General features: G+C 37.3%; 1 protein-coding gene across 1 annotated transcript; it reads left to right on the plus strand.

Annotated features, from left to right (window-relative positions):
- Positions 1-24,235, plus strand: plcb2 (phospholipase C, beta 2). The gene is made up of 32 exons (XM_077577967.1): positions 1-90; positions 1,448-1,525; positions 2,019-2,087; positions 4,107-4,247; positions 5,587-5,666; positions 5,754-5,807; positions 5,888-5,963; positions 6,064-6,164; positions 7,252-7,412; positions 7,496-7,642; positions 7,711-7,868; positions 8,764-8,846; positions 8,995-9,079; positions 9,905-10,091; positions 10,182-10,264; positions 10,365-10,461; positions 10,545-10,629; positions 10,744-10,868; positions 11,036-11,187; positions 12,523-12,687; positions 12,776-12,875; positions 13,019-13,123; positions 13,221-13,285; positions 14,392-14,470; positions 14,542-14,901; positions 14,995-15,196; positions 16,903-17,050; positions 18,117-18,181; positions 18,682-18,732; positions 18,802-18,859; positions 21,485-21,568; positions 23,163-24,235. Exons 1-32 carry the CDS (start codon positions 7-9, stop codon positions 23,331-23,333), a joined length of 3,699 nt encoding a protein of 1,232 aa, XP_077434093.1. The 5' UTR covers positions 1-6; the 3' UTR covers positions 23,334-24,235.
- Positions 24,236-25,815: the final 1,580 nt, after the last annotated feature.

The following is a 25,815-nucleotide window of genomic DNA, read 5'->3' on the forward strand; positions in this document are numbered from 1 at the left end:
GAGACAATGAATAAGAAAAGGTACTTTCTGGATTCCCCAGTGGTCAAAGATTATATGGTTAAAGGAGAAAGATTTACAAAGTGGTCAGAGGTGAGTAAATATTTAAAGAGAATTGCACTTTTGAGTTTAACTCTTTGAAATACTCTTTTCTTTACATTACATGCTAACTTTTACGATAGTTGCATATTTAGAAGAATGATCTGGATGTTCAAATAAAAATTTTTTTTTTTCTTTTTTTCATTACATGTCATCTGTTATTACTTATCTTTCTAAAATTGCCAATGAGGACAAAATTACAGTGTCCTAAAAGTGTAGTGCGGTGCACATTTTGGGATGAATTGGTTGTCCCTTTAATGTTAATTCTCGACCATGATACATTGGGATTTCCTTGTGTTTTATATTACAGTATAAAACTCGCACCTCCACAAAAGTACCCATAAAAAGCATTTTTTTGTCTGTACTTTTAATACAACCCTCTGATTTGCTGGTATTCTTAATTATCAAAGTGCATTTAAAACATACCAATAAAGTCTAAATACTTTTAAATCCAGGTTTAAAATTATGCGCTTTTCCAACACCTATAATAAAGGTCATTAAAAATATATTTTTTAAATCATGTTTTTGAAAATTGTATTTCTTGCACTGTACATTCTTTTAGTAATTTTAGTAAGCCATTTTTTTTTTTTACATTGCTTTTAAATCTCTTTAACTCTTTTTGTACCTGCTTTTATACGGAAGAGGATTAGAGTCAGTGAAGAGAGAAAAAAATAAGTTTGGCAGGATTCTCACTTTATTTTCACAATTCTTTAAAGTGAGAATTCTGACTTTAAAGTGAGAATCCTGGGAATAAAGTCAGAATTCTGAGATGAAAGTGAGAATTCTGACTTTAAAGTGAGAATTCTGAGATTAAAATCAGAATCCTGCCAAATCCTGATCTTTAAAGAGATAATTTTGACTTTATTCTCAGAATTCTCACTTCAAAGTGAATAAAGTCAGAATTCTCAATTTAATCTCAGAATTCTGACTTTATTCTCAAATTCTGAGAACAAAGTCCGAATTCTGAGATTAAAGTCAGAATTCTGAGAATAAAGTCAGAATCCTGCCAAACTTTTTCTCTCTCTCTTCACTGACCCTAATCCTCTTCTACTTTTAAATGCTGCACTTGTTGAATGCAGCATAAGTTACTTTGTGTATGAAATGGGTTAAAAATTAGTGTAAAGTAAAAAAAAAAATCTGTTATTTATTTGTATAATATACCCCAATCGATTTGGAATGAGTATTATTCATGAGATTTTACAGTATTTTCTACTAGCTTGGAAAGATCACATTGTTCTAAGACCCCAGTCTACTTCCTGGTTCATCTAAATGACCAAATATGGTACCCGAAGGACTAAAATGAGCACATTAACATCAAATTGTTGTTCTATCAAAACATGTCTCCAACAAGGACTCCACCAAGACCGTCCCTGTCACCATGAAGATGGATACGAAAGGCTTTTACCTCTACTGGATGAACCAAAGCAAGGTAATAAAATACAGGAATGACGATGCTGTGTTTTAGCGCACCAGGCAAGTGTTTAACATGCGATATGTGAAAGTGGCGCCGGATGCATGAGAACTGCGAGAAAGCTGAGAGCCGCACTGCCTCTAGCTGTGCCAGCTGCTTGTGGAGGTTATTGATTGGTACTGATTCCAGCACGCCATCCTGCTGCACTTTGTGATGCACTCGCCGGAGAGGAGGACGATTTGTCTTTGGCGCTTCTATCTCACTACCTCTAACAACGAGGCAAATTTTGTTGTACACCACATCATAAATCCAGAAAAATCAAAGGCACGCTTGCCTCGTGTCTCGGAGCTCAGCCATACTGACACTCTATTGTGTAAAAGAGCAAAATAGTGAGCTGTTGTTTGCTGATCAAAGTCAAGTTGTTTTTTTTCTCCAGTCTTGGTCCATATTTGGATGTGCGCCTACGTCTTGAATTCTGTAATGGAGATGACTGTCTGCTTCTTGTTTCTAGGAGACGACGTTCTTGGATGTTGCTACCATCAGAGATACCAGAACAGGAAAATATGCAAAACTTCCAAAAGTAAGTATTTATTTATTGTATTTTTATTTATTTATTTACAGAACATTTGCAGGTATGCAAATGAGACTCTCAAGCCCCATCAGTATGAGAAACATATTTGCATTGCAAATATGGCACTGGCCACATGAACCTGGCCCTCCATCAGTAGAAACAGGTGCACACGCACTAACATAAACACACAGCTTGTGCTGAGTCATCCTTTCGAGGGAGACTTAAAAGAGCGTGTCAGCATCTTTTTGTTTCTTGATCAAGAGAAAATGGTTTGGGATCTCGGCTCCTTTTTATTCATCACTTGGCCTCCGCAGAGTGTAGCAGTGAGCGGCCATCTTTGTCTTTCTCACAGGGTTCAGTGAGAGGTGAATTCTGAGGGGGGGGGGGGGGTGGGTGTAGTGGCTGAGCTGTTTGACGCTTGCATCAATATCGTGTGTGCATGTAATAGGGTAAATGCCACGGACTTCCGGGTTTTACACATCAGCCCTCGTTTCTGGCCACTACTGGCCGCGTTCCAACACTTGCACCCCCCACCCCTGCGACCCCCCAACCGTGCGCACCCGCGCATCGGCCTGAGGGGGTCTCTGCTATCTGAAATGCTTCGGACACTAAGACACACACTATACACAAGCAGCCTCTCAACCGTCGAGGGGAACGCGCAACCGAGGGGCACAAAGGGGGAAGCGCAAGTACTGGGACGCGGCCCACACGTCGCAAACCGGAATCAGAAACAAAGTTGATGGGTGAAAACCCAGAAGTCGGAAGTCCCGCCTCCTCCGTGGCATATAGTCCATATGCCTACGTGCTTGTTTATGCGTGTGTGTGAGTGTGTGCGTTCCCTGTTTGCATGTCGCGGTGAGCAAATTTGCATGTTGCAAATTATTGTGCACCCAGGTGTTCAATCACTGCAATTTATTATTTATTTATTTTAATTTTTTTCATGGGACACAGGACAACCTCCCAAAAAATGTTCCACTGGAAATGAACACGATCCATTCATAATGTCATAAAATGTTGCCATTAAATGTTCAAATTTTCACAAAATGTTTTGCATAACATGTAGATTGTCAGATAAATTTAGTAATATATATATAAAAAAAAACAAAGAAAAATACAAACAAATCACTCATTCTTGATGATGATGATGGATGATGATTTTTTAATTTAATTCAATGTAATTATTTATTTATTATTATTTATTTTTATAATTGGCTTTTTTTGTTCCATTGACTAATTGCAGTTAGGACAGAAACACTTGTACAGCATTGAGAGATGTTCGATTCCACCATCGATACTAATGCCAAGTATTGATACCACTAGTACTTTTGATACATAAAACTGCTTAATTAAAAAAACAAAAAACAATGATGGGTATGGATGATTTTAAAGAAAGACCTATATATATCCCAATATAGCATTTTCTTTTCCATTTTACTTCCTGCTCATAAAAGGGCCCCAAAAGGGCAGCAAATATCAGTACCAGCCGACATTGTGAGTACCGGTACCTTTGGCCCGATACCGATTCCTGGTATCAGTACTCGCCCACCCCTTACAGCATTTGTCTCTATATGTTATATTAATATAAATTCCATTTACAGTTCAGTGGTCATTGCTACACTTTATTGCAGTACAGTTCAATTGGCAGGTAGTGCATTTATCCGGATTAATGCCACCACTAACGCCTTGTAATTATTGAAAAACAAAAGCAAAACATCAGTAGTTTACAAAAATACAATATAACACAACGGAACTCTGCCACATCTATCATCTGGAATAGCTCCGAATCAATTTATATCTAATAGCATGACAAAAATGCAAACAGTAGTGGCTACAAGCAGTGCAGCCAAGAGAAATATTCCAAAATTAAAACAATAGACTGTTAACACAATTTCAATGGTGCACTTACTGTATGAGAATTTAGGTTGTAAATATCGATCAGGGGAAAAAAAGTACATTGTAAACGTGACAATTAATTACCTTTACCTTCACCACATCTTATTGTAACCAATTTTGTTTCTACCTCCACAGCACCCAAAGGTCCGAAACGTGTTTAACCTCGATTTCCCAGACAGTAACCACTTGGCCAAAACACTGACTGTTGTTTCTGGTCTTGACACCGTCAACCTGACCTATCATAACTTCTTTGCCTCCAAGGATAAAGTGACACAGGTAATAAAGCACAGGCTGCTTTATTGGCACCATTTGCTTCCTCCACATGTTTACAATGTTGGGTTCTTGTCGCTGATCCATTGCGGTGACAACAACGGAGCTTCTCTCTCCGTTTGTGGTCTTTATTAGACTTTATGAATGCAATATCCGCCTTTTATCAACAGTAATGAAATCACAATTGCTATTTGTTCAAACTCCCCATGCACTAATCTCATTTCCTGGCTTGCTATTATGCCAATGCCCTCTTGTGGCGAGTTTCTGTCACTTCACATGCTTTTTTATTTTATTTTTTATTTTTTACTTTTTGCTTTTTTTTATTGAAACTCTGCTTTTAACAATCACAGCATTGGGACATCAGACATCAATTCAACGTTTCCATCTTTGCTTAATAATATTCACAATTATTGAAAAAAAAAATTAAACGACAATTCGATATATGACAAACAACAATTCGACATAAAAGACAAAACCCCAAACTAAACAATAAAGATAGGGAGGCACAAAAAAATAAAAAAATAAAATAAAAATAATTCTGTTGAGGTCAACTAATGATAATTCACTACAGGACTTTTCTTGTTTCTTGTCAACTTCAAGGAATTAATGTTCAAATCAAATTCTGCAAGAAATATATGAAAATTCGGAAGGGATTTGGAAATCCTTAGTTTTTAGCAAATAAAATTTGCCAAATAGGAGCATAAGATTAATAATAATAATTAAAAAAGGCTAAAGATTTGTTATCATGAATGAAATCCATTTAGATCCATTGTAATGACATGTCCAGTTTTCTCACACACATATTTTTCAAAATCCCCCCCAAAATGTTGATGATACAGGACAATTATAAAATAAATGCAAAACCGTTTCAGATTATTTTCCACAGAAGGTGCATATAGTATCTATGTCAGTGAACTTGGAAAGTGAATTATTGCAAGGATAAATGTTATGTAATATATGAAATTGAAGCGCTCTTATTTTATTTGAAATCCAGAATTGAAAAGGGCATAATCACGTTCTATGCCAATTTATGTAATTTATTTCTGCTAGTTTTTATATCTTGATACATCAGATGACATCTCATCAACTCGCATTTCGTTGTTAAAAATTTTTCATAATAATAAATATTTCTGTTGCGTTCCAAAAAATCAGAAACATAAATTATACACTTTTCAATCCAATCTTTATTGTATAAAAATGTTTTTTTAATGGTAATTCCTATTATTCCAAATGATTTCTTTATGAGGGGAAAAATTATGAACATGACATAATTGTCACTTCACATGCTTTTAATGTTTCTCGTGAAACGTGATGACGTTGTAAGCTCTGATTAAATGTACAACAGAATTGGGCGACTGACATTCTTGCCATTGCCTGCAATGCTGCAAGAAATAATGCCTGCAGACAAATCTTCCTGGACAAATGGTGAGTGGAAATCTGTGTGAGCTTTTATCCGGATGAATGAATCTCACAATATTCACTTTTAATTTGTTATTATGTGTAATACTTTAGCTATGTTCGGATCTGTCTCCAGACCAACAAAGATGGCAAGATACCCGTGAAAAAGTAGGTTAACCACTCACTTGCAGTGTTTGGGGATTGCGCCTAACATTGGTTTATGTGTCAATATTGTGTGTATTTCTCAGTATTTACAAGATGTTCCCTGCTGATAAGAAGAGAGTGGAAAGCGCACTGGCATCAGCTCACCTGCCCAAAGGAAAGGTTAAAATTTTCAAACTTGCAACATTTTGATCAAACAACAATTTGAGTAAAGTCATGGGATTTATATCGATAGCTTACATGTTTTGTGGATTTGTTACAGTTTGACAGTATGAAGCCTGACGTCTTCACGGAATCAGCTTTCAAGGCCTTCTTGGCAAATCTCTGTCCTCGCCCTGAAATCTACGAAATCTTCACTTCTTAGTGAGTTAGCCCAAAGCAATCCTGAATTTTTTTTCATCGTTATATTGATATAACATTTGATATTTGAAGGGAAAATTTACCTTCCAAGGGTGCTCCTACTGTATTGTATTTTGTGAGTATTTTTTTTTCATATGTGTGTGAGTGCTACCGCCACAACCGAGACTAGAAATGACAAGTGATATGACCTACAGGGCACCACAGTAGACAGTAAATTTAAAGCAGGGGCGGAGCTCAGTGAAGGCATTCCTGGCCACACCAATGAAAAATGTCTTGATCTTGACAAAAAGAGGGAACTAAATGCAGTGGTGCCTTGAGATAAGAGTGGCATTACTTACAAGCAGTCATCCAGACATTTTTATTTTTATTTTTATTTTTATTTTTATTTTTATTTTTATTTTTATTTTTATTTTTATTTTTATTTTTATTTTTATTTTTATTTTTATTTTTATTTTTATTTTTATTTTTATTTTTATTTTTATTTTTATTTTTATTTTTAATTATTTTTATTTTTTGTAGGACTTGTGAGTGCAAATTTCAGATTCATGGACTGCATTGGGCAGTGAACCCAAATAAGCTCACTTCACAACAAGATAGCAGTTTGGCAGATAGTGAAAAATTATTTTCTTAAAAAAAAAAAAAGAGGCTTCTAGCTGTTTAACGCCATTCCAGGTCTAGTGTACAATAAAAAAAATACATGTGTATTAAAAAATTGCCTTTGGAATGGCCCGATTAGCTTAATGCTAACAAAAAGAAAAATTCTATTGATGGGCTAACAATTAGCATCGACAGTTGCAGTGTTATAACACACCCAAAGTAGCGTCACAATGGATTGAATATAAGCATTAAATAATAATGCACAAACTTGTTATCAATCTATGATTTTAAGAGCAATGTTTTATTGTGCTATTTTGTTTATTTAAAAAGAAAAATATTTGTCGCAATTTTTTGGGGGAGGGCGCTAGAATGGTGTCATAACATTTCCATTTATATAATGAATTTAAATAGTAGAAAAGTTGATATGGCTGAATGGCGATGATGTGAACGCATTGTGCAATATGTGAGGAATTTGCTCCTGATTGCCCTCCAGTTCCAACAAACCCACCATGACGAGGGAAAACTTCACCAAGTTTCTCAACGAGAAGCAGAGGGACTCCCGGCTCAATGAGGAGCTGTTTCCGCGACTACGGCAGGATCAGATCAAAGCTTTAATGGTCAAATATGAACCATGCAACACTAACTGTAACAGAGGTGATGTTCTTAATGGCACCGAGTTGGACAATCTTGTGAAGTATTTTTCAGTATAGTCCTTTAAACGTCTCGATAATCTGCAGGTCTCATTACCCCAGAAACCTTCTTGTCCTTCCTGATGGGTCCTGAGACGTCAGTGGTCATGCAGGACAGGCTGGCCAAGTGTCAGGACATGACCCAGCCCCTACCTCATTACTTCATTAAGTCTTCCCACAACACATACCTAACAGGTCACATGTCTTGTTGATTGAATAATTAACAACAACAACATTCGATCTTCACGACTGCTTTTCCACAGCTGGTCAGTTTTCCGGCGTGTCCTCCCCGGAGATGTACCGCCAGTGTCTGTTGTCGGGCTGTCGTTGTCTGGAACTTGACTGCTGGAAGGGGAAACCTCCAGAGGAAGAGCCCATCATCACACATGGCTTTACCATGACCAGCGAGATCCTTTTTAAGGTACATGTCTCATGCTTACTGCGCATTTAAACAACAAAATGTAAAATGGAAGTGAAATGTAAAATGTGTTTTTATTTTTTTTTTATTTAAGTTATTTTTATTTTTTTTAGTTTGTGTTTTTATCTTATGATGTGATTATTTTTAAAAAATAAAAATAAAAATAAAAATAAAAATAAAAATAAAAATAAAAATAAAAATAAAAATAAAAATAAAAATAAAAATAAAAATAAAAATAAAAATAAAAATAAAAATAAAAATAAAAATAAAAATAAAAATAAACTATATTTTCTTGATCCGACTGCAAGGAGGCAAGTTAGACCCGATATTGGTAATTTTGCAGATGAATGCAGGCCGCCAGTCACAGCTAACTTAAATCACGGCCAATCAAAATGGCTCCTAAGTGGTGTGATAGTCACACACTAGACTCTTGATGGCCTTCTCTTCAGAAAGAAAGGAAAAAAAACAATTATTTAGAAGGTTTGCTTCCCGCTGTTTACAAACGAAATACATCACATTAGACTAGCTTTCTACTCTGCGCCAGTTTTAGACATGGTCTGAACAGGCGTTTAAATTTAGATTGTTGTTCTTCTTGACAAGATAAGAAATGAATGAAAACAGTATTCACGTTAAACTAAGCAAAGAGCAACACAGCATCAAGCTCCTGCAATCAACACTTCCATTTAAGGGCAGCAGCGACAGCAGCTTATCAGACCAAAGGTCCAACTGAGCACATCTGTCCAGTTCCGACAGAGCCATACTAATGTTTGCTTCCTGACCAAATAATCCTTTTGACCTCTCATCTCATGTGTTTGTGTTGCTGTATTGTATTTTCAAGCCTGCTCTACCCCCATCAAGATCAAATGAAAAATAAAATACGTTTTGCGATCCTCAACAGGATGTGATTGAGGCCATTGCTGAGAGTGCCTTCAAGACCTCGCAGTATCCACTTATCCTTTCCTTCGAGAATCATGTTGACTCGTAAGAGTTTTTTCATCAACTCATGCCACGCAATTCTGTTGTCATTTTATTATCCTGCATGGAAACTTGATGCTACTGTCTGAAGATTCTGACTTAGTGAGTGCTTGGCAAAGCAGATAGCGGCACATGTTTTTGTGTTTGGTTGTAGAGTGAAGCAGCAGGAGAAGATGGCCAACTACTGCAAAACCATATTTGGTAATGCCCTGCTGACAGAGCCTTTGGACAAATACCCTGTAAGTGCTCCAGTGTTGCACCATGGCAGTTGTATATCAGTTAAGCATTTTTTTATGGCAGTGCATTAGTTGGACATCAGCTGTACACAGTGGTAGGGCCATGCGTTTTGTTTTCTGGGCACTCAGTGGGGAATTACCCAATTTAATCCACCTCTTATCACCACCACTATAGAAACCGTCAGGTTATAAAAGCATATAAAAATGCTGAGTCACTAGTAATTGCCAGATGATCTGTGTATGCATTTGTCAGTCATCACTGTATTGGTTGTGCATAACTTTTAAGGGGTTACATAATCCTTTGACTATTTAGCTAATAAGTTGTATAGCAGTTCAAGTCAAGAAAAAAAGAGCCCTATTTTCGCGTTCGACATAAAAACGTAAACGTCTTTATTTTGATGCTGGGGTAAATCTAGATGACATATTTGGGACCACATTGAGCCTCTCTGGGCATTCAGATGAAGATGGCGTTATCGCATTTTGATGGCTAAAAGTAGACTTGATTTTAGACTCTCAAAAAGCAGGTCTAAATGGTGGCGCAGGCGGTGTAACACAATTTTGGTGGATTTGGTCGAAGTGCAGACAGACAGGATCAACGCAGACTCCTAAAGAAATTAATTTAAAATAAATAAATAAACCTGACAACAGCATCTTAAAAATATTTTAATATTTTGTTTGAAACAAAGTGAAAATAAAATGGATTCTGAAATGCCATACCCAAAAGTGCTTGATCCCAAAAACAATCTAACCATTCTCTAAGATTTTGGTTCCATATGAGAGCCATTGATATAGAACTCCTCTTGTCCTTGCTCTGTATTAAATAATAAGCTGAAGCCAGGCCAGCAGATCCCAAGCCCATCTGAGCTCATGGGCAAGATTTTGATCAAGAACAAGAAGGGAAACCACGAGAACACAAACCAGACAACCAAGAGGAACAGCACAGCATCCAGTGAGCAGATGACAACTGACCCACTTTCCGAAGATTCTGTCCACTCCACTAGTCGGGACAACCAGGGTGACTAAAACTAATCCCACAAACTCAATTAAATCTCTGCCCCTCTTGCTTGGATACAACCCAACATGTTTAATATGATGATTTGATCAGACGGGGATATTGCCGTGGATGACAACGAGGACCAAGAGGACACAGAGGAACAGGATGAAGAAAAAATGAAGACCTGCGATGAGGTAGGAAATGTCGATAACATGACTGACATGTTGCTCTGGAAATGGATCACCGCTGTCTTGCGGGAAAATGTCCGTTTAATTTCCTGTCAATCTGTCGTAGGGCACAGCTGGACAGGAAGTCACAGCATACGAGGCGATGTCGTCGTTGGTCAACTACATCCAGCCCAACAAATTCGTCTCTTTTGACAATGCCAGGAGTATTTGTTTGAATATTATGTTTTGTGCATTAACTGATAAACAAATATCCTATAATGACAATTTGCTCTCCACTTTTTTTTAGAGAAGAACAAGAGTTATGTCATCTCATCTTTTGTGGAGACCAAAGGGGAAGCTATGATTGCCAAGACTGCTGTTGAATTTGTTGAGTATCTTTTCATGTTGCAAAAGACGCACAATGACACAAAACATGGAGAACTTTTGGTATTAAATATTATAAATATGAAATGAATTCCATTATTCTTTAACCATGTTACTGTCAGATATAACAAAAGGCAAATGAGCAGGATTTACCCTAAAGGAACAAGAATGGACTCATCCAATTTCAGCCCCCAGCCCTTTTGGAATGTTGGCTGCCAGATGGTGGCGCTCAACTATCAGACAATGGGTGAGAAAAAGCCACAGGTTTCTCAGTCACATGACACGTTCATTTGATAGAAAAAGAAAATCCAAGTTAGCTGTCAGACTTTCTTGTCTTCCACCACAGCAGGTCAGTGTTGCACCTTCTCAACACTCTTATGTGCTCTGCTAAAGAGGCTGTGTGTGTCTTTTCAGACTTCCCCATGCAGCTGAACATGGCTGTGTTCGAATTCAACGGGAGGACGGGCTACCTGCTCAAGCACGACGTGCTGCGGCGCGGTGACAAGAAGTTTGACCCTTTCTGCGACAGGATCGACACCGTTGTGGCAATCACACTGACCATTAAGGCAGGTTTACAGCCTCACCAAGCAGTGAGCACTCAGGGCCTTAATATTATATGATCATTATTTAAGTAGTTTTTTTTTTAACTTACTATATTTCGGCAGAGTACAAATGACATATCACAATCAAGGTTAATATAATGAAAACTAATGAAAAAAAAAAACATGTTCACTAATAAAATTAAAACAAAACAAATGCTATAAAAAAGTAGAACAGACAAACACCATTTTAGGTTTATAAAACTAAAACAAACTAAAAAAAAATAAAGCAAAAATATTTGTTTTTGTCTTTGTCAATTAATATTATTAGGGATGTTTGGTCACACTTTTTTTTCTGACGATACTCCTGAGTAATCACCGATACCGACACCAAATACTGATTTGGAATTTGTAGTTCCCGATCATGAAATTGCCACAAGAGGGCGGCATCGCAAGTACTTATACCTCGAAATAAGGCCTGGTATTGGCTTGATACCGATACCTGGTATCGGTACTTGTCAATATTTAAATATTATATATGTATATATATATTTATATATACTGTATATATATTCAATTTATAAATTTTAGTATTGCAGTACTTACAGAACAAGAACGATTAACTCATTCACTCCCAGCTATTTTCTCTGAAGCAACCCCCTTCGCTCCCGGCTGTTTTACTAGATTTTGACTGATTTTGCAAATCCCACAGAATATTGTGTTCTATTGCTATAAAAACATGGAACCTACCAAAAGAGAAAAAAAAAGATCAAAGTTCAATGCTTCATTTAGCAAATCGTTATAGGATTTTTAATATTAACTAATTCACTACCATTGACTGCTATAAACGTAAAAAATTCATTTTAACTATTTCTATTAGTTTAACATTTTTTTCCACTTCACTTAGAACAGATATCAAATTTGTGATTAATCGTGAGTTAACTGGTGAAGTCATGCGATTAATTACGATTAAAAAATGTTATCGCCTGACGCCCCAAATTTCTAATAATTAAAAAAAAAAAAGAATTTATGGCAGTGAATGAGTTAATGTGGCACTTGTGTATTGTCCATTTCCTAAACTGAAGATAAAGCATTGATGTCGCATAAAAATAATGTAATGTCAAGCTACTATTAAACATAAATAGACAGGTATGTGATAACAGCCAGATAACTTCTGATATTTTGGAAGATGAACAATAAAATGCAACATAAAACAACAGGCTGTATAAGTCAATAATAAAGTCAAACAGCCATATGCTTTTTTTATTCTGGGGTGTCAAATTGCTATTGAACTGTCCATGCAAGTGCCCCTTTTACCCCCCCCCCCCCCCCCAAAAAAAAAAAAATATTTCTCCTCCCCAGATCTATTCCGGACAGTTTCTGTCTGACAAGAGTGTAAAAACTGGAGTTGAGGTAGAGATCGTTGGGCTGCCAGGTGACCCCAAGAAGAAATATCGCACCAAGTGGTCCACCACGCCCAACTCAATTAACCCAGTGTGGAATGAGGAGCCTTTTGTTTTTGACAAGGTGTGTGTCAGTTCACCTAACATGTGCGTGTTGAATGTAATTGTGTCGCTTGCGTTGCCACAATTACAATATCCTATATTGTTGACAGATTCTCCTCCCAGAAATGGCCTCTCTGAGAATGGCGGTCTATGAGGAAAATGGCAAATTCCTCGGACATCGAATCCTTCCCCTCGACGCTATTCAGTCAGGTCAGTCCAATGTAACAATATAATAGAAATCTGCATGTTGATTTACATTCGCCCGAAACGGAATCGGGGCGTTCAAGGCCGCTGGATTTTTGCCAACTTGCTGAGTGGAGCAGCTGCCTTTTAACAGAAGTTTGTGCCTGCAGGCTTCCATCACATCTGCCTGCGCAGTGAAAGCAACATGCCGCTCACTCTGCCGGCACTCTTTGTGTACATTGAGGTCAAGGACTACATCCCTGCTGCTTTTGCAGGTGGATCATTATTAAAAAAAAATTGCTCTTGCTTTAAAATTTATTTGATTGCAGTGACAGATGGGGTTTATCCTCACCAATAATGTTTATTTGTCAGATTTCACGGATGCCTTATTCAACCCTACAAAGGGCACGGAGAAGACGACACGGACCCCAAAAGAGGTGCCTATGAGTTCATACAGTATTTCTAGAATGGATCTTCATGGTACTTGCATTTTGAAATATATTTGAACATTTAGTCATTTTAAACCTTGAAGGAACAAAGTCATGAAACATGAAAATAAACACAATGGTTTAACCCAGTGGTTTCTAAACTACGCCCTGGGGGCCATTTGCGGCTCGCTGTTCATTTACACATTTATACAGTATGTATAAAAAAAACTTTTGACACAGCCTATTGAATGATTTTACTACTAATGTGGAGTAAACACTTTTCACTGGCGAGTATGTCCGAACGTATTTGAAGTATGTTCGTATGTACTTGTGAGAATGTTTGAACATATTTGCGAGTACGTTCGAACGTAACGTAGGCTAAATGCTACAAACTTAGCATATGTTCCCTTAATCCTACTCAGTAATATTTGTGCATGCGCAAGTCAATACCCATTGCATTATGGGAAAAAAAATGACAAACCAAAATCATGCACTGCAGACATAATAAATCATAAATATTATAAATAAATAATGATTCTTATTTTATTTTCAAACGTATTGGTATATTGTGGGCCAAATCCTTACAAAAAAAAAAAAATGTTTTTTTTCCAGTCACGCATGCGCACAAATAATACCCCAAGGCATTATGGGAAAATATGCTATGTTTATAGCATTTAGCCACAAGTATGTTTGAACATACTTGTAGGCTAAATGCTACAAACATAGCATATTTGATATTATATATACCAAATCATTATAGGAAAAAATGACAAATCAAAATCATGCACTGCAGTTATAATAAATCATAAATGTTACGAATAAATCATTTTTTTTGGTTTAATTTTCAAACATATCGGTATAATGTGGGCCAAATCCTTATTTATTTTTCACTCACACGTGCGCAAGTAATACCCCAAGGCATTATGGGAAAATATTCTATGTTTGTAGCATTAGCCTAAAAGTATGTTCGAACATACTCCCATACATTGGCAGCTCCACACTTCCATATTTAAAAACGTCTGACGATGTCAAAGCATCCTTTGATGAAATGGTGTTTAGCATATCTGGGCCACTCATGAGTTTTGGGCTTCTGTGACTTTTTTGGACCCTTGTAGTCATCCTCAGACTACATTTCTCCTTATGAGCTGCCTCTTGTGCCCCAAAATGAAGTGAGTAAAGCAAAGGAACCAGCAGGTAATGCCCCTTGTAAAAGTGAAAGTCACTTCTTTTTCAAAAAGATATCTGATCACTGCTGTGCCTCCCAGCGGAGGCGCCTTCTGAACCAAATCCACCCGGACCTGAGGGCAGCGAATCACCATCCCATGATGCTTCACCTGACGCGACCTGTGAAGACGCTGAAGAAGAGAGCACGGCAACCGCAACGCAACCTGAAGACTTTCCTCCGGATGCTGAACCAGGAAGTTTAATATCAGAGACGCTTCCTGGGGAAGAGATCGAAAAAAACACCACCAAAGACAGCGAGGAGTCAAGCAGTGACTCGATTAACTCCGAGCTAATTTCAACTGATGAACTAGCCGAGGAGGAGGTTCAAGGAGAGCCCGGTCCATTAAGTGCATCACCGGAATGTGCAGTGTCAGATAAATCATCTGCAGTTTGCGGTGAAGGTAAGTCCTTTATATGCCGCTGGCAATTCATTCAAAGTAAACCAAATGTGTTAACTTTTTATAAACCATTGTGTCCTCTGCCGACAATAAAAGCGCCGCCTGCTAATGCTGTAGAAACAACCGTGATGACTGCCGAACTGACGCAGCACAAGAGCTATCTGAAGGTCGTCAAGCGTCAGGAGAAAGAGACAAAAGAAGTGGAAAAGAAGTATCAGAGAAAAACAGAGGAACTGAGCCAGAAATATTCAGACGCTTTCAAGGCCTGCAAGAAGAAGGCCTCGCTGAAGAAAAAAGAGTGAGGGGATTTATTTTGCGTAAAATTTGACAGCATAGCTTTAAAAGTTGTTTCGCTCTATGTAATGAGTTCCTCCATTTCGTAAGGGATTAGGGGTCGAGCCCTGCCATAAATAATGAAAATCCACGTAAACGTTTCAGGATTGCCTATGGCTGCCACAAGACGCCGGCAAAGCACTACTTTTCTATTAGACACATAGCTATGGCCTGAGTAATGAAGCTAATCATTCCCCTTCAACCTAGCTCCTTGAAACCAAGATGGCGGCCAAAGATTTTTATACTTAACACGGCTTTGGCCTAAGCACAAAAACAACAAATAGGTAACATTTTTAGACAATAGTTGGTTCCAAAAAACTGTGAATAGGTAAATTTGTGAAAATGTGAGAGAACATCATATGGAGATGACTGGCCAATAATTCTCAATAACTATAACGCCAAATGTATCATATTAAATACAAGACATTTTGAAACCCCCTATTTTATGGGTATAATATTTTTTTCCCTATTAAAACCCTGACGTATATGATCTGACATATGCATTGCACGGATGATCCATTAGAGGGCAGTATCACCCAGCTGATGGCTTTTCCAGTGACCTTGCAAGATCGCCCCAATTGGGAAAGGAGTGACACCTTTATTTATTAACTCATTCACTGCCATTGACGGCTTTGGACGTCAAAAATTCATTTGAACTATTTCTATTATTTTAACATTTTTCCACTTTTGTTAACAAGAGTAAGAAAACCAACCAAAAAGTTTTTATTGTACATTTAGAACAGATATAAAATTTGTGATTAATCATGAGTTACCTATTGAAGTCATGCGATTAATTACAATTAAAACTTGTAATCACCTGACGACCTAATTTCTAATAATCTTTTCTTTTTTTTAAAAAATACTATTTAAAAAAAGAAAAGATTATTAAAAATTAGGGCGTCTGCCGATTAAATTTGAAAAAAGATGATTTAAAAAGAAAAAGAAAAATATATTAAAAATTAATAATTAAATAAAATAATCCCCCCCCCCCTAGGTTTTCATCACTCTTGTTTACAAAAGTGGGAAAAAAATGTTAAACTAATAGGAATAGTTAAAAGGAATTTTTGACGTCTATAGCCATCAATGGCAGTGAATGAGTTAATAGTGGGAAATGTTCTTTCTGATTTTTGGAAATACTAATATGTTTGATATGTCTGTTTATTAATATATTTTTGACAGCTATAAATTTACAAATTTTGAGCATTGTGACTGGATGTATATCAACAAAAGTTTGTTCAAAAGATTGATTACTTTTTTTTTTTATACAAAGAATCAGAATTTTCTCATATATTTCATGGTTCAGGCTTTATATCAGTAGTGGGCAAACTCGGTCTTCGAGAGCCGGAGTCCTGCAGGTTTTGGATATTTCCCTGCTCCAAGGCAGCTGATTCCAATCAACAGGATCGTTATCAGGCTTATGCAGAGCTTGCGGATGAGATGATCATATAAAAGGGAAACATCTAAAACCTGCAGGACTCCGGCCCTTGAGGACCGAGTGTGCCCACCTCTTTATGGTGAATGTACTTTTCCTAGCATTAATTAAATGGTCAGTTGATATGTGTTGCTACAAAATATGTCTTATAACAAAGTGAACATTGTTTTTAAGAATATTTCTCTCCATAGATTTTTCTATTTAGTGACTGATGGAGATGTGTTCATCCCACTATGCAGCGCATCCCTGGTCGGAGGAGGAAGCGTGTCGGACTGCAGCCCTAAAACAGCGCAGGAGCACAAGCAAAAGCTGCAGGCCGAGCTTCACGCTCTGTGGACGCAGCAGTGTGAGCAGCTGAGGAGGAAGAAAGAGCAGTATGCCACAGAGGTTTGTTTTTTAGCTCACAAGTTACTTTAATGACTAGAAAGATTTGCGGACATCATCAGTGATGTCATATGATGGCGGTTTGGACTACTAAATTCAATGAGACATTATTGGTGGGCTTTTTTTGTGTGTTAGGGTTACCAAGTTAGTTGTTACCAAGAATTGTGTATAATAATACCAAATTGTCTATAGACATCGTACAGTGGTACCTTGACTTACAAGTTAATGTCTGTTGTTCACAAGCTTTTAACTCAATTTACACAATTATCAAATAAATATTCACAATTGCAATGACTTGAGTTGTCCATTCCAGCCCCACCAAAAATACAGCTACAGTATATATATATATTAGGGGTGTCAAAATTAGTGTGTTAATTTAAAGTTCCTTTAATGGCACTATTTATTTATTTTTTACACGTGATTAATGACCGTTCCTTACTTGGAAAGTCTGTGCTGGAGGAATTCCAGTTGCAACAGACATGTCCACGTCAAAATTAAGCAGTAATAAATGTAATAATAATGCATATATAATTTTTAGAGACTGGGGTCAAGTTGTATTTTACAATTTTTTAAATATACAGAATTTCACAAGTTATTTCATGTTAAAGATTAGATAGCTCTTAATATGAAAAGAAAAATGCACTGAGCTGTCACCTATGTCTTACAAATGCAATTATGCCATCAAGTGGCAGAAAAATGACATCAACACAACTCAATATCACACTTTATTTTCACACTTAATTTTAATTTTAACTCAATTTTATGAATTATTGTGAAATTACAGTGTCAATGACTAAAACCTGCAGCCATATTTCTATTACTTTAATCCCCCTCCCCCCACTTTTATGTTAACAAGAGTATGAAAACTTGGGGGGGGGGTTGTTTTGTTGTACATTTAGAACAGATATAAAATTTGTGATTAATCGTGAGTTAGCTCTTGAAGTCGTGCAATTAATTACGATTAAAAAAAAAAGTTCACCGGACAACCCTAATATATATGTATATATAATAGGTACACCTTCTCATATCTTCACTGAGATGATGTCACTTTCTTGTTGTAATGTGGTAGAGACTGGCCAAACTGATGGAGATGGCCAATGAGAGACACAGCATCGAACTGAAGACCTTGGAAAGGTGCGTCCTCACCGGCAACACATTTGGGACCTGCGGAGTTTATTTAATCTGTGTGTTGGGATTATAGACTCCCTGTGTTGCTAATGTGTGAGGTGGAGGTGATGTGAGGTGAAACAGCTGACATCTTGTAATGAGAAAACCTCGAATAATGAATGAATCGCCCTGTGGTTCCTTGACTCTCCTTCAGCCAGTTTATTGCATTGCGCGTGTGTTTTTGTGTCCGTGTGTGTGCGTGTGTCCCAAGTCCCCAGATGGCATATGGTTATCGCAGGATAACTATTATCTAGGGGGTGTTTAAACAGCAGCGTTCAGCTGCGCTCTCCTCGTTCGCCGCGTTGACACTATAACGACACACTGAAGCTTTCCTTTCACTCAAAAGAAAAGGTCACGTCACCAACGCACAGCAGTGGTTTTAAGGCAAAAGGTGGTTTATGAGGTCATTTTTCATTTCAACAAATATAATCAGACTGTGATCTTTTCTTCCTTTGGCTTGTTTGCAGTGAAATCAAAGAGAGCAAAAAGAGGAACAAATCTTCCCCTCAGAAAGCCAAGTGAGTTTTAGAACCTTAAAAAAAAAAAAGAGAGTACATTTGAAGATATAACAATAATTGTCTTCTCAGGCTGAAAAAAGCAACAAGTACAGAACTGTTGGATGAGCCTGATGGATTTGAAAGCATGGTAAGTGCTTTGAAATTACGGAAGCGTATTGCATTCACTTGAAGAAGAAAAAAACCCTCCTGTTTTTCTGACAATTTTTGGGGGGGAGCTTTGTTTTTTTTTAAATATTCTTTTCTGTTTTACTGAATTTTTTTTCCGTCAAAAAAAAATTCCGAACAAGGCTGGAAAAAAAAAAATCCGAAAAACCAGAGGAAAAAATACTCTGAAAAACATGGGTGGGGGGTGATGGGGGGAATTATTCAGAAAAACAAATTAAATAAATTAGTCAAAAAAACTGAATTTTTTAAAAATAATAATAGTTTTGGTTGTTTTTTTTTACCTTTGAACTCCAAAAATACTCAGAAAAAAATATTCAAAAAAACAGAAAAATAATTATTTTTATAAAACAGGGAAAAATTACTCAGAAAAAAACGAAAAAAATATTCAGAAAAACAGCGGAAAATATATATATTTTTTAAAACAGAAAAAAAATACTCAAAAAAACAAAGCTCCCCCCCAAAAAAAATTTTTTTTCAAGTGAATGGAATACGCTTACATATGAAATAAATCATTCTCTGGAAAAAAGCTTTCCTGTTATTGGTAGATGCCGATAAATGGGTGTCTTATTAATAAAATAAAAATGTGGTGCTTTTGATATGTGTTGCAATGGTCTTCTTTCAGAAGATGCCTTTTGGTCACAGTTGTTTTTTTTATTTCTTAAACTGCACTAAATTTGAACTCCATAGAAAAGCTAATTGATGTATTTTTTTTCCTATTCAGCCTTTAAAAGAAACACAGATCATGCTTTCTGCCCCATTGACATGTGATGTGAACAAAAGTGACAGCTCACTCATCTTCCTCTAACACATATAATAGTAACTATGGTAACAAGAAGGCAGATGGTCTTGTGATTTGTTGGAAGAAAAAAAAATCACTCTCCGCATGTCGTCCTCACACACATCTGCAAACGTGCTCCAATGAGTTGTTTACCGATACACGTACAGTTCGTACCAGGCAGTCTTTCTGTCCGCATGCCCGGTCGGTCCATTACTCAGAGGCTGTTTACCAAAAAGATGTCGAATCCACGCGTGGCCTATGACTCACCTCTCATGGCTCTCCTCTGTTGGCTCATCAAGATTCAGTCAGACGTAGCATTTAGGTTCAACTTAACTTAGTGCTTTAGCCATCCTCTCTAACTATCCTCTCTTTTACTCATTAGGGTCGAGCAGCTAATTTTGTCCCATTGAATCAGCGTCAGCTCATTAATTACGGCAGTTATTTATAACAAAATAAGATGTTTAATCAGGAGAGCTACAGTATTGACGAGCTGTGTGCAATTAGGGCTGCGTAAATAACCCAAGCTTAAATGTATTGATCCTCATGCGCAGGTTTTATCCCAGGGGTGCATTTTTCTCCAGATTGACACACACACATAGGCCTACTCCAGCTACGTGAGAGACAGCCCACGCCACACTGTAAAAAATAAAACTTAAAAAATTCACAAATAAATCTTAATTGCACAAATATTGTCTTTTAGGGAATAAACTGTAAAATGCAACTTTAAAACTCTGGACAAAAAGGGGAAAAAACATTTAAGATTACTGAGAAATTAAATTGTAAAAAATGTGTAATTTTTACAATAAATTCTGTGCTCACTCAATCACTCACAGCCATTTTCAGTGAAGCAACCCTCTTCGCTCCCGGCTGTTTTACTGGATTTAGACTGATTTTGCAAGGCCCACAGAATATTGTGTTCTATTGCTATAAAAACATAGAACCTACTAAAAGAAAGATTAAAGTATCTTCTTTCATCAGGAAAAAAAGTATATTTGTATCGGTTTCTGTTTTGCAGCAATTAGCATTAGATTATAGCTAAATTTCATCATTATTCACAAATCTGTTTAAAACAGTGGGGAAAAGAGCTTGTTGTGTGATCTCTTATACTCTTCTGCCACCCGCCGGACGTTTTTTGTCATAACTACCATTGCTTTAAGTGTTCTCTTAAGGTCAGAGACAGAATCAAAGCCTTCTGTAGGCCTATGTTATAGCATTAAAAAACACACACACACACACACATAAAAAATAAGTTTTTGGGACCATGGCAATATTTTAAATGGAACATTTTGATAAGTTTTTGGGGGCAAATAAGTTGATTGACCAATGTTTTTTGTTATTGAAAATAACAACGATTCCTGTAATGTTCTAGATGGTAACATTCATTGGCATTGTTTTAACATTATGTCAATAACACGGTTGTCATAGCGATTCATTCGTTAAGGGTTTTCGTCACACCAGAACGAGAACTACTTCCTGCTTCCGCATCTAAGAATCATGGGATATGTAGTTCTTTTTTCTCTTTTTTTGTTTTGGATATGTAGTTCTATTAGCCAAATGCAAGACCGACACAAGGCAAAACGGCACAACCAGCTTCCTAAATAGCTAAAGGATGGATAATGTTTTTTTTAGCATTAGCTGAAGTAAAAACACAACAACCAGTCACCAGCTTGACAAGCGATTAAATTTGTTATAAATTGTTCCAAGGGAGAATTTATTGTATCATGTACTTCATTTTTAGCAAAGTTATATCTCCGGTCTTTAATTTTGAAAATTTGGTCACGTTACGTTTTTGACATGTGGTGTTTACAGTCTTGTGAGTACAGCATGCAGCAAGAGAGTCTGATGATGAAACAGGCGGCCACGCTGGAGGAGATCAAGGCTCTCACTAATCAGGTACATGCTGACCTGCTTTTGTAACCTTTACACAGCTAAAGCTCATGTTGCTCTCTATCACTCAATTTGTATTTTTCATTTTCTTTCACAAAAACCCACACATCTATAATCGATTGCTTCACACTGCGTGAGCATGCTTCTTTTCATCCCAGTGACAACCGGTGAGATTTATATCCTCATATTGGAACCTCATGACAAACATGGATTTCCTGTACAAACTTGGTTATTGATCACACTCGCAATCAGTCATCGGCGTGCTGCTGTATTGACACATTTGGATTGAACGACACAGTCCCTCGGCTGTGAATGATGTCAGAGTTTTGTTTGGAATAGTGACATTGCAAGTAGAAAAAAACAAGTGTCGGATAACTTTTAGACAATGACGACAGTGTGAAGGCCAGATGGAGAGCACTTCTCACCAGGACTGGTGTTTTGGAAATTGAGAGATCAATTCAAATGAGGAGTCTGCAGTATTTTTGTATGAGTCCGCCGTCTTCATGTGACAGCCTGCTAATTTGCCACTTTGTCAGAGAACTCATGGGATCTGACCAGGTTTGCGGAGTAACGGAATACATCTACAGCCGTTACGTAATCAGATTACAAAAAAATGTTACTGTATTCCCTTACAGTTACAGGAAAAAAAACGTACAAATTTATTAAAAATGGGGATTACTTCGAGGGATTACAATTTCTACGATAAGAGAGAGAGAGTGAGAGAGCGAGACCGAGCGTGCACGCGAGTGGGATTGTTGCTACATGTCGAGGATGGGGACAAACGAACTGGCTAGCCGTGTCCTCCATACGCGGGAAGTTTGAAAAAGCTTCACGGACGGGAGGAGGAAATGGCGACCGGTATTCACTGGAACTTACTCGGAGCGAAAGTTTGAGCTAAGAGTCCAGCGGCATGCTACGCGCTGTAGCTTCTTGCTAGCAAGCCTGTTAGCCTACAACCATAATGTGAGTTACGCCTTCCAAACAAATCTTCCTCCCACCAATTCACTATTTAAACATCATACACAACATATACACGGCTAAACTTGTAACTGGGATAAAAGTTCATTTTGCAGTTGATGTCACACATCGTCATCCTCATCAATCAACCAACCAACCAACCAATCTATAGCCTACATGCTTTTTAATTACACAAGCATTTTTGCTATTTGTAGGCTGCCCGGGTCCCTACGCCGCAAATAGCAAGGGCACATTGTATAGAATATATATTGTGTTGATATTTATTTTTATTTTGTCTTCATGAGCATACTCTGTATTGGAGTAATCCAAAGTAATCAAGTTACATTACTTTAATATTATGGTACTTGGATTACGTTACTAAAAAATTTTTGCAGGTAACTTGTAACTCTAACGGAATACATTTTAAAAGTAACCCTCCCAACCCTGGATCTGACTTGTGACTCTTGATTCATTATGAATGAACCTGAGAGATTGAAGAACCAACCACAGTAAGAATTGAAGGGCTATTATCTTTTAAAAAGTTTAATGTGTCAGCATAAAACTATACTAAAATGATCATATCAGCACTCAGAGAAGATATGCCTTTTAGTGTAACCTTTAACCTCTATCTGTGTGTCTGTAGCTTAATCAGGACGCCCTGAAGGAGCACCAAGACAAAATGAGGTCTCTGCCAGCAGAGGTGATGGAGGCCGTTAACGCACGTGTGGGCGCCCACTTCCCTGAACTCGTCGAAAAGGCAGCCACCAATAAAGCGGAAGGGTCAAACATTTACGGAGATGTGTTTCTGGGATAGATGTATCCCGGTCCTTGACTTTCAATTACACAATCTCAGTCAGACGTCTTGATTTTTATGGTGGAGTGACATTTTATGTGTGAATGATATGTTAAGGTCACTGGTGTCCAAACTATGGCACGGGGGCATTTGTGGCCCGCCATTCATTTTTAAGCGACCCGTGGCATATATGTAAAAGATGACATCTGTGACCATTAAATGTTTTATATACTGGAGAGTGTTTCTTTTTTTTTTCTGGAGAGCTCAGTTCATTCGGTAATTTTACAGATTTGACGTGTCATCATCATTGCTCTCTTTTTTATTTATTTATTTATTTTTTTAATTAATTTTTATTTTGTATATGGGTGTGTATGTGCATGTGCGTGTGTGCGTGTGTGTGAGTGTGTATTCATTAGTTCACCTAAAACCTATTAAAAAATCCCATACCGTTCACCTAAACACAAAATTTGACACCTTATGATTGCTTCACAAATCTCCAACAGTGCATATTCCCCATCTACAACTAATAGTAGAAGTTTACAGTAGTTGCTCTAAAAACCAACCCATACAAAAGACACATGCCATTTGTTCCCACTCAATCACAGCTTTATATATGGTCCATTAAAATAAGATGCACAAAGCAAATGTCCTCAACAGCGAGAGCCACTTACTTCTTCAAGTGTTGACACGCACCCTCATGCATTTATTAATGAACACAGATTTCTCTCTGAGTCACCACCCAAAGCAATCTGGCCACTTTCTTCACTTCCTGTTTTTCGCTCTCCTCTGTGCACGCGTCTTCTTGATCAAACGAATTGACTGGCATTTAAAATTGGATCAAAGATGAGCTTGACATAGCTTGTGCCTGAGAGTCCCGCCACCTCGTGCACAGCACAGACGTACTGTGAGTTTCTCCAGTGTGAAATGGCGCGAGAAGGAGATCAAACCAGGCGACACTTGGCCACACTCTGACACTGGAAGGAAGCCAGAAAAGAAAAGGCTCGGTCCCCCCCCCCCCCCCCCCCCGCCCCAAAAATGAATTATAGATCCGCTTCAAAAGCAGATGCTCAGAACGCGAAACTCAAATTGATTGCAACAAGAATAGCATTGTATGCAAATTTTGAAAGAAGTTGAACTGGATGAATGAATACTCTAAGGAAGCTTAGCAAGAAGGCACGGTGTAAAGAAATGATTCATTCCCATGACGCATCAATATAAATGGGAAATTAATACATCAAACCCACCTCATGATGGTTTGCACCAAATAAAGTAGACCTGAAACAACTAACACATATTGGGTATGGATTTAAGCTAGGTACCTTACTGACATTACAATTTCCATCACCAGCAGTGGTGTAGACCTATATAGATCATCATCAATTGATTTGTGACTGTCAGGGGAACTGCAAAAAAATGTTACATTGAATGTGCCACTCAAAGAGGGACATGCTAATAAACAAAAAAATGAAAGAGACTGAGGGTTTCCTGTATGTATTACTCACCATTGTAATGTGACATTTTATTCTACAAGAGACTGAAAGCAGTTGTGTTAGCATGTTAGCATGTTCGTTTGTCCCCCGACTTTCTATATGTGGTCAAATATGACAATTTTGGATCAATGGAAAGTATTCTCAGCATCTTCCTTGCAACTCCAGTCTAGTATTGAAGATACAGTACAAGCGCAGTAATGTTAGCATGTTAGCAATGTTAGTGAGAGCACTAATGTTAGCATGTTCGTTTGTGTCACCTCTTTCTATATGTGGTCAAATATGAAAATGTTGGCTTGATGAAAAATATTCTCAACATCTTCCTTGCAACTCCATACCAGTATTGAAGATACAGTACAGGGATTTAACAACAATGTGCCTCTTAAATTAAGTCTATTTCAGTTACAAGTGAACTAACAATATGTCATGCTTGACTGGACTAGAATGCATTTACAATAAGTTGTTTCTGTTATTATTGTAGGGAATTAGGATATCTCTATTTATTTAAATATTATGACAAAAATTGTTTCAGTTGTTCAACTCAAAAAGTGAAATTATGTATGTGACATTTGTCTGTAGCTAATTCGTACAATGAATGGATGGGTGGATAGCTTTACGTTAACAAACCAAAAAACATATATGGAGAAATGATCATGCTACATCAGCAACAATCTATAGCTATGTTTTTTTTTTTAATATAGAATTATAGAAGGTTTTCCGAAAAGTATTTTCCAGTGTTTAATAAATCTGTGCCGTGTGAGTTTCACTTTTTCACTTAGAGTACAGAAATAAATGAACTTTTCTACTAATTTATTGAAATACATGATTAAATTACATAGCAAAACTCAAGAGCAATTTTTTATTTGGCTCACAGAAAAGGATTAATGAGACCAATCCTGCACAGAGTTGGAAACGGTGTCTTTTGTCTCATGCTCTTCTCTGCACAACGTTGCAATTCACCTCACAAAGTGCAACACTAGGATGGGCCAAAACAGAAAAAAGACACACATTTTTGT

The sequence above is a fragment of the Vanacampus margaritifer genome, chromosome 1 (assembly GCF_051991255.1).
Source record: "Vanacampus margaritifer isolate UIUO_Vmar chromosome 1, RoL_Vmar_1.0, whole genome shotgun sequence".
Lineage (NCBI taxonomy): Eukaryota > Metazoa > Chordata > Actinopteri > Syngnathiformes > Syngnathidae > Vanacampus > Vanacampus margaritifer.

What these genes read in the sequence shown, in the direction of transcription:
- plcb2 (XM_077577967.1), top strand. Translation starts at nt 7, where the DNA reads ATGAATAAGAAAAGGTACTTTCTGGATTCCCCAGTGGTCAAAGATTAT. An exon ending in CCTCGACGCTATTCAGTCAG is followed by an intron (nt 12,876 to 13,018) that starts GTCAGTCCAATG and finishes TTGTGCCTGCAG; the next exon opens with GCTTCCATCACATCTGCCTG. An exon ending in AAGAGCAGTATGCCACAGAG is followed by an intron (nt 17,051 to 18,116) that starts GTTTGTTTTTTA and finishes GTAATGTGGTAG; the next exon opens with AGACTGGCCAAACTGATGGA.